The 16485-nt window shown below is 49.4% G+C and overlaps 1 protein-coding gene across 2 annotated transcripts in view; it reads right to left on the reverse strand.

Moving 5' to 3' along the window:
• Positions 1-1796: 1796 nt before the first annotated feature.
• The window catches only part of LOC144106962 (uncharacterized), a 134455-nt gene continuing 119766 nt past the window's right edge, over positions 1797-16485 (reverse strand). For both annotated transcript variants that reach the window (XM_077639927.1, XM_077639928.1), the window contains exons 3-6: positions 10349-10564; positions 8821-9216; positions 7606-8027; positions 1797-6955 (exon numbers count right to left, since the gene is read on the reverse strand). In XM_077639927.1, the coding sequence (XP_077496053.1) occupies positions 5686-6955; positions 7606-8027; positions 8821-9216; positions 10349-10447 (2187 nt within the window). In that variant the 5' untranslated portion in view covers positions 10448-10564 and the 3' untranslated portion in view covers positions 1797-5685. The remainder of the gene's footprint in view (positions 6956-7605; positions 8028-8820; positions 9217-10348; positions 10565-16485) is intronic.

Consider the following 16485-nt stretch of genomic DNA (forward strand, 5'->3'; position numbering starts at 1 on the left):
GCGCAGTCTCCGGCTGGGCGGTTTGGGTCGTTTCCTGCGAAAGGGCTGCCTGCGGCGGGCAGCCAGCAAAGACAAGAGAGTTGTTTTGGATAATTAGCGAGGCGTAGGGAACGGCAGCGACCGTAGAACAACGGGGACTCGGAAGGAGTGCAGTATGCAACGGCGATTATTACTACCTCCTCGCCGCGAGGTGTGCCCTGTTGTTTTTGCTGTAATTGCTGCTGCTGCTGCTGCTCCTGCCGCAGCTGGTAATCAGGAGATTACAGAGCCAGCAAGTTCTTGAGCACCTCTGCGCTGCCAGACTTCGAAGCTTCACCTTGGTTCTGAAAACGCGTGGATGGTTGTTGAAAGCTGATGGAAAGATAACAAAACTTGTTCGTAAGGAACGGCTTGACTGAGCTCTCATCCTCACAGTGACTAGTGCCTGTGGACGTTCATAGTGCGCAGGTGGCACACCGGCTGGAAGGAGCTGGACGCAAAATACATGCACTAAATTGGCGCGCGCTGAGGGCTACAAGTTAAGGGAGCCGGTGTACGAAAGACAAATAACAATTTGTCTTCAATCAGACCATTTCTTTAAACGCTCTGGTCGGCCATGACTGGGTACCTCCTAGTCAGTGCTTGCATGTGCTTTACCCTTTTATACTCTCTGCTCGTGTGTTGTGGTTGGTTTGTGTTGAAATGTCACATAGCCACGGCGGGAGATTTCCGATGGTTTGCTACCTTCTCTGTGCAATTAGCGATGACAGAAATGTTGGGAAAACGTTTCTCTCTATTAGGAGTCTTCGGTCAGCACAAATGCATCTAGAGCATGCCGGATTAAAAAAAAACTTTTTTGATTTTTCTTTCTTTAATATTCAGAAAAATTGAGGTAGGTGACACTGAGCAAACTCGTTCATAAGACGATCGGGTTCACGCCAAACAGAAATGCAACAAGCAGTATGTTACCATGTGCGCTTTCGCGAGTCTAGAAAAGCACATCATCGAAGCTGGATATCCTCTTTTCTACATCATCACATTTACTCTGAGAGAAATTACCTTGTGGCTACATGGCTTGGGTCGTCCGCTACCGACGATCGTCTCACTGATTCAGCATGAGCAACGTGAGCAAAACAAAGATGCATGAACAAATGTTATAGTTCCTCCAGCACACCTCGCACCCTGCCGAATTCCACCTTTATTTATAATGCGTAAGTTTTACAAACATGACTTCCTAACTTCCGCAGCAAAAAGCAGTATAGAGTCCCGGATAGTTCATAATCTCTTTTTTTTTTCTTTGCATATCTTTTGTTCCGCTCTAGACGTCTACCTTAATTCTTCATGGCTCTGCTCAAAGCCACCACCCACAAATAGAGTTCTAAACTGCATTCTAGTTCAAAAATGACAGAAACCTCGTTGATATAGATGCAATGATGATGCTGACGAATTTTGACGGCACAATGGCAGGTTTCGCAAAAGAGCGGCGTGGTACAATTTGTTTTTTGCCTACACGAACTTGGGTCAAAGACACTTCTGCCAAGCATTTTACCCCAGAGTTGCCCAGCACAGACCAGGAGAACCCTGGTATCCCCTTGTACCATGGTATCCACCGGTCGATACCATAGTGGATACCAGGTGGATACCGGCTGGCACTGGGGAACGAACTCCGCCCCTCCATCATAGGAGGTGGATGCTCGAATAGTGAGTGATACGGATGTGAGGTGCCAGACACTGATCAGACCTTTTGTATTATGTTGACTCAACGGCTCAGGGCCACCCTCTTCCAGTTTGAACAACTGCGAAGGACACACAGGGGTGCGCTGTTTTAAACAATTTATTCACCATTTTTTTGTTCTTTACTATACACTAGGACGAAGAAAAAACACAATGAGTCAGTTACACGTGCGGCACAGGTAGCAAGCATTCCGTCGGCCGCATTTCACGTCGACAACGCAGCGCCATGGCACAAGGGAGACGAGGCGCAGTGCACTCGAGGGGCAGCGGCGTGAAGCACGACGCTGTAAGCAGATGGGCAAGTCACGTGGCCGCACGAAGCGGATGCTGGACAGACATAACACTGGCTGGAGTGTCGAGTCGGCCAACGTCGTCGAGTTAAAAACGAGGTTTTGGTGAGCGCCAGGCAGTCATTCAAACCGTCGCGTTATCTTCACTAGGAACAGATTGAATCACGTTTGAATACTCGTTACAACGAAGGATTGGTTCCCGGAATCCCTCGTTTTCAAGTACGGCCATTTGCCAGCTGGTAACTATGTGAAACGCTCTTTTAAACTACAACCAACAAGCCAATACGAATTTGCGCAGCAAACAAGTAAAGCTGTTCAGCTCATCCAAAACTGGAGGCTGTATGTACTAACCGATGCCTACATAGACTAATAAATTTTAAAATTCGAGGCCGTTTAAAAGGTTGAAATCTATTAAGAGTCAATGCTTCCACATTGCAGTGTTATTTAACTTGACTAATGATACTCAAATCTAGAACGATTCCTACCTTATCTATCTGTTGGCTAGATACAAGGACCAATGAACCTCGAAACGCTAGTTTAGTGTAAAAGGCCCATTTTTATCGCGGAAAGAGCAATGTAAATCAAGTAGCCACTTTAACAAACCAACCGAAAGCAGCATTATCGCGGCGCAGTCACTTTTCTGAGATAGCCTCAGTGTTTTCATTTGATTGATAACAAGTTTAGCAACAGCGCGAATTACAGATAGGGATGCTGACCCTGAACGAAAACATCTTCGACGGAAGTCCGTCTGGTTGGGTTCTTGAGATAGTTGGTTTGGGTCAGTTTTCTCTCAACTATCGACGCTGGTCCCGTTTCGTCAATCTTCTGCGAATGCACAAAGGGCTACTAAAGTAACGTAAGCGAACGGGAACAAGAAGTGAGCAACGTTACTGCAAGATCAATCACTTCTTTAGGTAATCGATCAATCCACATTGTGAATGTGCGTCTTCACCCTCCACTTACAGGACAATGCTATCGCGCCAATTGCGCTCGTCGATTGCCAGAATGCCAGCTGTGTGGCCACAACAGCGTGAACTGTCGGTTATTTAACAGGAAAATATCACAAAGCAGACTGTTTGTTCTCCGTATTAGAGCCTCGTTTCTGCGAGTGAAAGCTTTGTGTCCGGTCTTAAGCCAAACATTCGTCTGCGTTAGCGAGTTCATGTATACACCTTATGCACACACACACAAAAAAAAAACAGAGTTAGTGGTGTAACTCGGGAACCGCTTACGCGTCCGAAGCTCGAAGGAGGTGCGAGACGAAGACGACCAACAAACAAAACAAGACCGAACAAACAATTAAGCAATCTGCAATAAAACGGGAGGCAAATTAAAGAAAAACGCGTTTTTAAGAATCCCGCACGACTTTTACAACACTGGTCCTTATTGGAGGCCCCCATTTTTTTTGTATTTTATATCTAAAATATTCTGACACATCAAGGCGTAGTATTTTGTTCAATAAATGCAACTCGAACTCGCATTTCTCAAATTTGAGACTGCTGCTAGTAGGACGCGCTTTTGGCTAAAACATAATAGGGTCCCATTTGCTGGAATTAACGCGAGGGCAGTATAGGCGTGCCGCTTCTTCATTGACTCTCTGAGTGACGAGTACTGGAGATCTAGTGTGCACGATGCGAAGAAAAAAAGAACAGCAGGTATTGGCGAGCGTTTACAAACTGCTTAGCCACAGGTACACAAACCGGTCCCTAAAAGCAAGTCTGTACGGTGACGTCAATGCGTTCTGCAGGAAGTTTTGTGCTAGAACGTCATTATTGAAAGGAATGCGAAAATGCACAGCTGTTGTAGTGCTTAACGACCATGACGAGCAAACATCAGAAATATGCAAACTGCTGTGCCCTCAAAGAACGATTTATGCACCATATGGAAAACAGGTAAGATTACGAGGCCTAGGGACGGCAACGTGGCCTGGAACTCAAAGCTGGCTATGTCCTACTTGCATTATTTGTGACTAAGTATTATTTGAGAATAAGTACAAAACTGTGACACTAAAAGATTTACCTATTCAATATCTCAATGCAAAAAAAAATAACCGAAATAAATTCGTCCCCACACATTGGGAATCCTTGACGTCACAACAGCAAGGAGCCTATCCTGATTCCACAGGCCTTGCTGCAAAAGCATAGGAAATGCGACGCCACCAAGTACGCCTGCCGGATTAAGCTGACGAAGTTTTACTGTGTTGGTGTGAAGAGAAATGTGCACGCAAAAACATAAGTGACTATTGCATAAAATTTGGCGGGGAGTAAGACTAACGCTTTGTGCAGAAAACGCCACCGTCCACAAGGCCCCGCGCTGCAGTTATCAACGCCGCACTATGCACCGAATTTAACCGAAATGAGTTCAGACAGCATGCGGAGAATAATAGCACCGCATCGACTGTCCCGTCGCGGACACTACGGTCACAGCCATGTCACGGCACGTCCAACCACACAAGAGTCTTGTCCTCTTCAAAGAGAGTGCACAGATGAGCCGTCAGTGTCCTGTCACTTCTAGTTAGCAAAACAAGCACAGCCACGTCGAGAGATTTGAGTAGGCACAGTTCGACAGTTCTTTCGCAGAAGCCGGCATCTCACTAACAAAAATGTCCCCCTCAAGCATTTGCTCCGAGTCGCCGACGCATGCGAATCTAAGGAGCACACAGCCAAAACTTCGCCTCCGCTTTGAGGCACGACCAGAAGATACATCATCATCGTCATTATCAATGACAAGTTCTTAAACACCGTCAAGTACAGCGCGTCGGAGTAGTTTGAGCTACTCTGAGTGACTAATTTAAGCGCAGAGCGTCGGCGTTTTCACGGCCATCAGGTCACCGGAACACTTATGGGCGGAACACTCCGACTGAGGAACCCTGCACACATTGTCCTGCTGTCCTCTCACCAATGCAACGTTTACGAACTTATTTTTGACGACAAAGAAAAAAAGGCAGCTTATAATGTGTTGACTCAGTAAATACACCTCACACACTGTTTCCAGAGGTGCAATACAAAAAGTAAGAGCGACTTGTGATTAGCATGTCAGCTGTCCTGTGGATCGAGCTCTATTAATTTCGGCCATGAAATTTTAACATTGGACATACACACACAAAAAAAATACAGAATAGCTGCACACCGGTGGATTAAGCAAGGCAGGAAAATAAGAACAAACATATAGTAGACATTTCTCTTCCCTGCCTACTTTCCTGTTTATCTGTCAGGTCACACAATACTATCTTGTAGCCATCTGCGATGCGATGATGTCATTAGCACGCGTAGCGATTCCAATTTCATTACATTGTTGTCACTGTCACAACGAACTTCCAAACGCTCAGCGTTGCTGTTACCGGAAACTTGTCTTTTGCGTGTAGGAATCACAAGGACAGGAACTTTTGACATTTTAAATATGGCAGCAATGGCAGCTTGGAGTATTTTGGACACAAGAGTGAGTCGAGAACAGCGCATATGGCAAGAAGACAACCGGGCGCTTCGAACAGATTCAAGACAAGGCATTCCGCAGAGCAGTGTACCGCGTCACGACTTAACAGTGAAAAAAGAAACAAGAAGAAAGCCTTCCGTCCCAAGCAGAGCAACGCCCGCCTCCTATTGGCAGTTAGACTTATGTACAAATTTAGAGAGCGGGCAAAGAGGACGAGAACGGCACGCAGCCACCGCACATGACGCGCGTTTCACAGGTACAGCGTCCCAACTTTCTTGCCCGAGCGCTCGGCCGCGGCCACAATCTTGGCTGGCAGGTCGGCATAGATGAACTGGTTCGCCTTGTGGTCGTTGTGGAGGAGAAGGTTGTACCTGTTGTTGGCTTCCACGTCCCAGAAGAGATTGCTCAACGACTTGGGTCGCGACATCTTGTGAGGCGGCACCGAAACAGAGCGGTCGTGCTTGGAACCCTTGGAACCGGAACCCTTGGACCCGGACCCCTTGGAACCACCGGAGGACACACCTCCACCCGAGTTACTCGAGTCCAGCGTGTCGTTGAAGTCGACGGCTAGGTTGGTGAGCGACTTGTACCGGATGTTGAACAGCGGCGACGTCGTGATCGTGCCGTTGACGGGCTTGGCGCCTCGGCACGTCCTGGCCCTGGACGCCTTCTGGAAGACTACGGAAGTTGGTACCGCGGAGGAGTTTACGCTGCCGACGACACCGTTGGGACAGTGGTGGTGTGCCGGGCAGGGCGGGTGGTGCTGGTGGTGGTGCAGATGCGGGTGGTGTACCGAGGCATCCTTAACGGTGGGGACGGGAATCCGCCCAGCGTTGCGGAACATTCGTGGCTTGGCGCTTCCATTACGGACCGGGTGTGAGCTCTTGACGAAAAGCTTGTTGTTCGGTGGCCTGGGCACACTGGACCTCGGCACTCCCGATCGGCACGTCGGAGCGACGCTGCCGCCCTTTGACTTGGGCTCGTCCGAACGCCTCATGACGGCCTCGTAGACATGAGAGTCTGTGTCCTTGGCTCTCGTCGGTGACTTCACGACTGCGGCTGCTGCTGGAGTGTTCGGTCCAGGATCGGTGGCTAGGGAGTACCGTCTGGCAGGGATGGTCTCTATAGGGGGCGGTAAGGGCCTGTCCCGCACAGGCACCGAAGACACGGGACCCGCCGGTGGCGACGAGGGCGACTTATCGCAGTCCCCGTTGCCCTCACCGACGCCCTGTATCAGCTCGGTCTTGATCTTCTCAGGGAGAGGAGCGAATCCGCGGACGTAGTCGTAGATCTGATCGATCTCTTCGTACCGGTAGTCGTCTGGAGCAGGAGTAGACTGGGCCCTTTCTACGGTTGTGCTTGGCACAACGGTAGTCTCGGTTGGGCTCTGCGGCGGCGGCTTGCCACTGGGTTCGGAAACGCTTCTCTGTGGTGGTGTCTTGGACGAGAAGAAGTCGCTGCTGCTCCGTGTCGTCTCCAGTACCTCGATGGCGTCGATGCGGTCCTGTAGTCTCTTGCACCTGTCGACAAAAACAGTTTTGTAGCAAATGCCTGCCGACACGTATTATGCACAGAAGCAAGGCACTGCTTTTCACTGCTAGACTTAATGAATCAGAACTCAGTAAAAGATTCTTAGCGACTAACAACGATAATTACCTGAAATGTTTGCTGTATTACAGTAGACACAGCCATAAATATCAATTTAACGTAAAGAGAAAGGCCATGTAAGAGGCGCTACAGATTCTGCTTTCGCCTGAGATAAGTTTACATGTAAACAGAAAGAATTTTATTTCTACTTCTATGATTCATTTCAGCACTGTCCTATGATGCAACCTCTAGTTTCTGGCTGTCTGTTCTAGTGGCTCAGCACTCATCCGCCATTGAATCTGATAAAATGAAAGACAAACAGTTCTGCATTCTGCATGAGAAACACTTCTTTGGCTATAGTTCACGATTACTTAGGAAAAACATTCTAGCGTGACGAGGCAGGCACTCACTAAGAGTGTAAAGGAAATGCTCGTTCCGCGTTTCTTTTACTGCTCGCGTGTGCCTTTTTAGCGCTACAGCCTTCCTGCAGTTCTACCCGAAAAGCACGCATCTTTTAGTCGCAGCTATAGTAAGGACATCGTACGAAACAATCCTTAGCCTCAAGTCGGTGCACAGGCCTTACTTCTCGGTAAGCCTCGTGTACTCGGGCATCAGAACCAGGGCCTCGGCGTTCTTGGGCGGCTGGAGACGCAGCGGCGCCGACTCCGGTAGTGCCAGTGCGGGCGCGTCCTTGACCAGCGGCAGCGCCAGTACGCATTCCTCGCGCTCCACGCCGTACAGCCTGAGCTCCGAGGTCTTGAGACCCGAGGGCGCCGGGCGACCGTGCACCAGGCGGACCATGAGCGGGAAGCGCTTGCAGAGCAGCGTCTTGACCGAGTGCACGCCCGAGATGTTCCCTTCCTTGGCGATGGGCGAGAACTTGCCGCGCGACTCGGCGGCCATGTAGACCGTCTCGCCGGCCGACGTCAGGCAGCGCAGGAAGCGGCCTTGCGGCGCCGACGACCGAAGACGGGCCAGGGGGGCCTTTACCATCGGCGAGTTGTGCTGCGGAAAATGGTTAAGCCCAGGAGGTTAGTTGGAGGTAAGGTGTCGGCACTCGCGTCTCTCAACAGCCAATGCCCCTCCGAAGGCACTTAATCAGTAGCAGATTTGCTCTTCTGGATAAGTAGAGTGGAAAGCTGTGTGGCGAGATTTAGGCAATCAAAGATTGGAAGCGTCATGTCAGCACACCAGGCGACGTAACAGATATTTTCTGGTGCCACAGCGCCACTGTTTCTGCTTATTTCAATGCATACTGTAGCCATGAGAGAGCGCTACGGGTTTCCCGCGCGGATGGCACCATAGTGCAAAATCATTATCGCATGGCAGCTAGCGCCCATAATCACTAATGACCTTTTCTTGTTTTAGAGCGCAGCGCTAATGCGCCCGTTCCTTCGTTCCGCGTCCTAGTCCTAGTCGACGTCGTCTTCGTCGGCGTTGTCGACGTTACCGGTTGTCCCAGTAGCGGAGCGAAGCGCCACCTGGAAGGTGGCTGTCAGGGGAAGATCGCGGAGGGTGTCTAGCAGCGTAACACGCCACCTGCCAGCGGTGGCAGGGACGTGCGCCGCTCAAACTGAGTTTTGTTTTATATTACGTTTGGGTGGGTACTTGCATAATTCGTAAAGAATTAATCGAAACTCTCCATCGTCTGCGGCGACCGCGGGCCAAAACAGCAAGCTTTCACAGAGTGGTACCGGTAGCGCCATCTGTGGTATAGGCTCCCACGCCGCACGCGTCAGCTTCGAACAGACGCGGGGTGAGTGCGAAGGAGGTCCATATACCAGGCGACCTCACCCACCTCTCGGACAACGACCAGAGTCTCTCCCACGTGCAGCGTCCTCGTCTTGTCGGTCACCGTCTCCGGGTCGTCGGGGTGCGCCAGGTGCGCCTTGACGGGCTCGCGCACCAGGCAGGTGTCGGGGGAGCGGCGCAGCAGCTCGGCGACGCTCTCGAAGCAGCGCGACGCGCGGCCGTCCTCCGAGAGGATCTCGAACCAGCCCCGGTAGCCCTCGGGGATGGCGAGCCGCGGCCCGATGGCCACCACACGCTGCCGGTTCTCCTTGAACTTGACGCACTGGGCGCTGATGCGCAGCCGGGCGCCCAGCGGAGACAGGAACACCACGCTGCTCAGGCCCGGCGAAGAGAGCGAGGGCACGCCCACGTGTCGGTGCTGGCCGCGCACCACGCGGGCCACCTGCAGACAACCGGAAGGGGAGCTGACTCATTGCGGGGCCGAAAATGTCTGGCATCACTACAATTACCACCATCACCCTCATTACGCTAACCACGTCTACAGCAGATCAAAGCAGTCTTCCATTGACCAGAACAGAAAACTGAGCGAGTTGGAATGTATTCATCTTTATTTAAGCAGCGCGAAACACAGGACAAGAGGAAGAAACATGAGACGACACGAGCGCTTTTCTAACTTGTCTAACTGTTTAACAGTTAGAAAAGCGCTCGTGTCGTCTCATGTTTCTTCCTCTTGTCCTGTGTTTCGCGCTGCTTAAAGATGAATTCCATTGACCGCCAATGAGCCTTCTTCTCCCTCACAAAAATGGTCGATAGACTGTTTAGAGACTTGTTATAGACTCTGTTGCCTTCCTTTAGATATTTCTTTTTGTCTATTCATAGTCTATAAACTGTCTAAAGACAGAAGTCTATAGTCTAAAGTGTATGGTTATAAATCTCTAGATTCTCTGTAGACTGTCTATAGCATTTGTATTGCTCATAGACTGTTCTCTGCGGTTTATTTATAGAGATTCTACAGACTTTATAGGCAGTAGTCTATAGACAGTCTATAGACTGTCTAAAAAATTTTTTGTAAGGGCCGCGCCAGCTGCAGTTACCCTACCCCTCAGATCCCGCGGTGGCTCAGTGGTTATGGTGCTCGGCCGCTGACCCGAAAGACGCGGGTTCGATCGCGGCCGCGGTGGTCGCATTTCGATGGAGGCGAAATTCTAGAGGTCCGTGTACTGTGCGATTTTAGTGCACGTTACATTACTACCCCAGGTGGTCGAAATTTCCGGAGACCTCCTCTACGGCGTCCCTCATAGCCTGAGTCGCTTTGGGGCGTTAAACCCCAGTAAACCATAAACATATCCCCTCAAACTTTCAAATCACATCCACCCACCTAACTTTCTTCCGCCCCTACAGAAAGTGGCGCCGTTAGAAGTACAAGTTCTGAAATATAACGTGAATGTGCGCTGTGACTGCTATGAGGTGCAAGTCTTAGTACTGGATTTCAGTCAGAGCATGACCCCGAAAATCATCCCCTCCGGCCGCGGACAGGGTGATGTAAGCAATTTCATAATGTCCAGGTCGTTCACCTGTGGCTCAGGAAACTTCTGGAGGAACTCCTGCAGGGGCATGCCGTTGTCGTCCCAGCGGACGGCAGACAGGTAGACGCTGGCGTCGCTGCCCGACATGCTGCTGCCCTTTTTGGCTGGCGGGCCCAGCTTGGCGGCGGTCTAGGGCGAAGCGCCGAAACGTCAGGGCTGGAGAAGGAAGGCTGCCGCGACGGCCGTGCGCGCTCGCCGGCCTCCCTGCGAAGCCGAAACGTCGTCATCAGCGTCACGCCCGAGTGCCGACGCGATCGCCATCTCTCCGCTCATGCGATCAATGCAGTGAAAGTAAACACTGTTCACCGACGCGAATCGGCGCTCACAAGACACGCACAGTCACGCACGAGCATTAATTTAGGGCGGATATTCAAGCGCGAACAGCTAAAATATTTGCATAGAACACAACGCTCTTGTGATGCCGAGCACGCCACATCCTCTTCCGGTCAAGTACATTATTATGTACAGACTGTCAAAAACGTACAGCCCAAGGGGTTTGCTTCCAAGCCGAGTAGCGGGCCCTGTTTAGCACATAGCAGTCCTGAACTTGGAAGGGTTGAGGACTTGAGTTCCTCCCGCCTTCTTTAGATTAGGGTCCCTGAGTATGCAAGAGGAGCCGCGCTGCAGGCCTTAGAAACAGACCCCCTTGGGCTGTGTACTTTAGACAAAGACTGTACATCTGTTTTATAGGGCGTTTCAGTGCGCTATCACTTACAGTGGCCATTCCCCGCATTTAGGCGCTGTGTGTCTGCTTGTTTGTGGGAAACCTACCGGCTTGTGGGCAACCTTCCAGGCATGTGTGTATATTGATGGAAACGTCTGAACAGCGCTAAGAGACCGGACGGAAGAGATGAACACAGACACATGCGTTGAGTCATAGACAGAGCGTTTTGCTCTCCTCTTCCGTCCTGTGTCTTAGCGCTGTTCAGTCGTTCCCATCAACATGCACCAACCAGCCGACTAAGCCCTCTTCTTGTATATGCTGGTGCTGATGATCTCACAAGGTCGCGTTACCTTGGGGGCAGGCTGAATATAAACGATGCAAAACAATGGCCACACAGCGCTAGCGCACCTAATTCGCTTTCAACCTAACTACGCAAATCGACCGTCATTTTTTTCAAGAACACATCGGTTCTGCAGCCTAACTGCCTTTGGAAATCAATGAGTAATGTCTCTGCTCCCACATAGGCAACTTTTCAAGAATTGTGCAGTAGTTGGGGCCGTGTGAACAGCGTTTTAGGCTGGCAGCTTTGTCTAAACCAGCTGCCTTCTTCAAGGGGCCAAATGGCTCGTTTCTCGCGCTTAGCCGGGAGATTATTTTTTTATACATATATGACAGGTCGCAACAAACGCAATATATTGATGCTCTGCTAGCACACCTGTCTTGCCTCATTCTGAGCAGCTCACCCTCACCCTGTGGAGAAAAGTGATGTACCACCGAATGCTAACTCCCTCCCACATGCATAGGGAACTTCATACGCTGTCCTGACTGCGTCGTCTGAGGTCGTCAATGTGTTGTCTGAGGAGATCAATCAAATTTCAGCCGCTGCAGTAATGTCCCGGAGGAAACCGTTTTTGACTCTGTGAACAAAGCCGCAATACATTGAAGCCATGCTTAGGGTAGGTATTAAAAATCCCTTTCCAAGACGATAAGGCCTCGCTATTGATGGAGGTGACAAATACCCATCACGGTCCGAAGAAAATCCTAAGGTCCTTAAGAAGTGCTTGCATTGTCGAAGGCAAGCTTGCCGCTGTTATGACGTCAGTGTTCTCATGCAACACTTCCCTTGTTATAACTTACAAGTCGCAAGAAAAAGTAACATTACAGCCAAGTTTCGAAAGCGTTCTGTTCTTTTTTTTCTTTCAAGGCGAAAGCCTTCGATGGCTCATGATGCTCGCGTCCATCCGTCCGTTACGCTCTTCAACTCGATAAGAAAAAAAAAATCTTTGTGCACGATTGGATATGGAACCACTATCCTCCCGTTCCGCAGCCGAGAGGTGCTAACGACTACGCTGCTTCCTGCCAACGCATATGCAGTTCTCCTTGTCTAGGGACGCTGGAGAGCGTTTGCGGAAACGCGTCGAATCAGACGGATGCTACGCAAACGTCCTCCAGTGTCTCCAGAATTTAAGATTCACAAAGCAATTCTGTACTTAATCAACATGTAACCACACATCAGTAACACAAGCAGCAACACCGCGCTAAAGGCTTTCGCCTCACGGCACTTAAGGTCAACAAACTGTCCCCTGAATTTTGTTTTTGTATTCCTGCCTGTATTCAAGTGGTCAGATCTGGCTTCATAACAAACCGGCGAGAGAGCCACTGGTTGCCGGCTGTCAGGCATGACGTCACAGAAGGCCACGGCTCATGGTAAAAGGAAAAATAAATAAACTGAAAAGAAAATATAAATTACGCCTTATATTTTTCTGCTTGGGCACTACTTCTGGTTTTTTAGCTTTTTTATTATTATGCGACATGCACTGCGGCTTGAATGCTTTGCATAAAAGCTCTTCCCACGCCCTGCTTAATTAGCCAACAGACAATAGGCATCGTCCCGCTCAACGACACAGGACCCCTCAGCACTTCTTATTTCGTTGTTCCTGCCTTTTTTTTATTTTCTCCGAACGCGTTTACCAGCGGTCCGTGCACTCGAACGCCAGGCGCAACCGATTTAATATGCAGCCTTCCTTCCGCCCACATGTCGTGGGAGGAGCCGCTGCTCGATGCGGTGCCGCGCCCATTGTACAGTGCGCTGTGCACATCCGCGTACGGGGCCACAGCACTTCCGGATTGAAGATGCCCGCGAAAGTTCATCATTTCTCAGGTTTAACCGAGGCGCTCGACTCAGACGCGGCGCTGGTGGGGGTCCCCGAGGAAATGGGCGGATGAAGAATGGGACGACCGTCAGCTGCGGTCGGCGAACAATTCATAACGAGCGGTAGGGAATGGATGAGAGAAAAATGAGAGAAGGAAAGAAAAGAAGAAAGAAAAAAGGAGGGAAGAAAGGACGCAAGAATAATGAAAGGAAGGGAAGAAAGAAGAGGAGAGGAAGAGGAAGAGAATGTCTCGAGAGAAAGTAAGGTAGGACAGAAGAAAGACAGAAAGAAAGAAAAAAGAAACAAAAAAAGCAGGAAGGAAGGAAGGAAGGAAACAAAAAGAAAGAAGAAATAAGGAAACAAAAATATAGAAAGAAAGAAGGAAACAAAAGGAAGAAAGAAAGAAGGAAGGAAAGAAAGAAAGAGAGAAAGAAAAAGTGATCAAACAGCCGTTAGCAATATACTTTTTAAGTTAAGTGGACGAAGAATTCAGATGAGTCCGCACCTTCAAGGAAAGTGTAAGTGGGGGCGGGGGGGGGGGGGGGGGCAAAAACTCGGCCATTTATGCAGTTTTCGCAGTCTAAATTTCCATCTAACCACCCCTTTACTAGTGTGCTTGAAGCAGAACTAAGTTTCGAAGGATTTTCCTTTTCAAGACCGATGCAATGACGGAGGTCTGCGCAGAGCGCCGCCCTTTCCCCCCCCCCTCCCTACCCCCTCCCCGGAAGCGTGTTTGGTGTGCATGGCTATGCTTGATAGCTAATTGTTTTTCTCTCCCGCTCACCCGCGGCAAGATTGATGACGATGCCCAAAGCGACAGGCATTCGGGAAGGCAGTGCGGAAGAGGAGAGGAGCTTCAAATAAGGAAGCCGAGAAAGTCAAGTTTATAATAAGAGGCAAAGAGATATACGATGACCGTTCCGCGGACCGGGGCAGCGCGAGAGCCCGGTGACGTTTCGGCGCGGCTCGTTTCGCTCTCAAAAGCTGCTTAGCAGAGAGGAAAGAGAAGGGAACACCACGCAGAAACCTCGCGACGTCGGAATTAATGGGACTCTTAAGCGGAGACCACCGGCCGAGGAGAGAAGCTAGGGTCGTACTCGAGCACGCAAAGGCGAAAGACAATGGAGAGAATTCAGCAGGCTTCTCTTCTTCCTAACTCCCCTGTATGTAATTAGTTACGGTCTCTCTTTTTGAGAGCCTGGTTTAGCGAGAGTCCGACTTTCTGGTTTATTTTTATTTTATATTTTTTACGGCTTCAGGAATGCGAGGAACATTTGTCTGAAGAAACGACCGCTTGTCGTCGTGATGGGTCGCAACGTAAATTTTCGACGCTTACCCTTTGCGCAAAGAGAGTGTTCTCCAAGTGGGCCATACAAAATTTTTCATACAGTTTTCAAAGCAGTATAGAGTATCTATATAGACAATGTGACTATTAGCCGCGCTAAAAAAAAAATTTGTAGTGAATGCACTGTTGGCACTGTTGTTGGTACTGTTGGCATGATGAAGCACTGTTGTGAAGCACTGTGAAGCACTGTTTGGCGCTTTTTCGTACGAATTTTTTGTAGAGGCGGTACCGTGAAAAGTGCCGCTTCTATCCCGAGGGAAAGGCCAGGAGTCTGGGAGTCATTTACGCAAAAAAGTTAAGGTTCGGAGTGTGTTCCTCTTTTGTTGCGTATTTGTTATGCACATCGAAACTATTAAACACGGCTCGATACCAGAAAACGTTGTAGAGAAAACCTGTGGTGTAGACATGTGCAGCTTATGATTGATGCATAGGGCATCAAACGAGTGATTGACTGTTAAGAATACGCGCGACTTTGCTTCCTCGAGCAGGTAAGGCCTGAGAAAAAAAAAGTTACAACTGCAGCGTTTCGTATAGAGAGATGCAGCAGCTGTCCAACAAATTTCAACGGCAAATATACAGTCTTAAAGCGAAAACAAAAGATGGAGAGAACAGTAGAAGGGCAGAGCAAAAGACAGATGGGGGGGGGGGGGGAAAGGAAAGAAAGAGAGGAATGGAGAAACTGATGTACAGAGAACGAGACAAGGCAGGAAGGAAAGGCGGGAAGAAAGGGGACAATTGGTCGACATAGAACGGCCGGCCACACAACGTCAACAAGCACAAAAATATATTCCGACGCAAGAACAAATTTAGCGTAACTACATGACTAAGTCAGTCAAACGAGCAATAGATTGGTATGACTGCACATGAAATGATGATAGCAATAAAAACTACAAAAAAGCGGAAAAGAAAGTCTTCCTCAATCGTCAACTATTTCATCGACACGAAAACACTGACACCGACAAGGAGTGTCGACGCTCTAATCCCACTCCCACTGGCTAACGTACTTTTCAAAAGAGTGTACGATAGTAACCACACCCACTTCAAGAACGACAAAAGCGAAACGCACGCGAAAGGTATGGTAACCGGTAACAAGACCTCAGTAAATAAAGCTCTTGCGGTAACTGCTTCCGCAACCCACTCCAGCAGCACGCACTGCTGCACATGAACGCCTTCGATAGTTACGGCGGTGAACGACATGCCAGAACTGTGGCCTCTTATAGAGACATTTCTCTGTTTTTTTCTAATGTTCTTGTCGGTGTTGTTGCAGCAATCATCTTTTCTTTTTTTTTCTTTTTTTTTTCCATCTGGAACATTTCCCTGAATTGCGCCTCGTTATTTGTTAACCACACCGGACTGGGCGCGAAAACCGAACGATGCGGAGTTCGAGAGAATAAAAACATATATACCGACAACGGAAGGCTGGAAGTGGCAGTTGTCCGCAGAGTCGATGACCGTTTCGCCGAAACTCATGGTTCTTTTCTCGACTGAACTGAGTATACATTATTTAGCGTCTGGCATTAGAATACAATAGCATCGCGAAAAGTTTACGAGTCCGGGAGTGAACGCGGTGGATTGCCACCACAACCCGATTATACAGGGGTAAGCAGATACTCGTAGCGATGCCATAAATACGTCTACCGTTCTTAGGCAGATAATTTTGCTCAGAGAATATACGTCCGAACGTGTGTATTGCTGCTGGTGACAGCTAACACGCAACAACCGGTCCGGATCTGAAAATAGAGTGGGGGACAATACGGGGGAGAAGGACAGGCGCTTTAAAGGAGCGGTAATTGCTTTGCCGAAAAGCAGGATTTGCACACTGAAATATTCTGCCACGCGCAAGCTCAAGCGTGGTAAATAAACAAAAAGGCATGGCAACAGTATTTGGCAATCAGGCTCACGCCACTCTAGGCATAACGTTGGTAGACACCCATCGCAAGACTCTGCTGAATTTGAACGATTG

Source organism: Amblyomma americanum, chromosome 10 (genome assembly GCF_052857255.1).
Source record: "Amblyomma americanum isolate KBUSLIRL-KWMA chromosome 10, ASM5285725v1, whole genome shotgun sequence".
Classification (NCBI taxonomy): domain Eukaryota; kingdom Metazoa; phylum Arthropoda; class Arachnida; order Ixodida; family Ixodidae; genus Amblyomma; species Amblyomma americanum.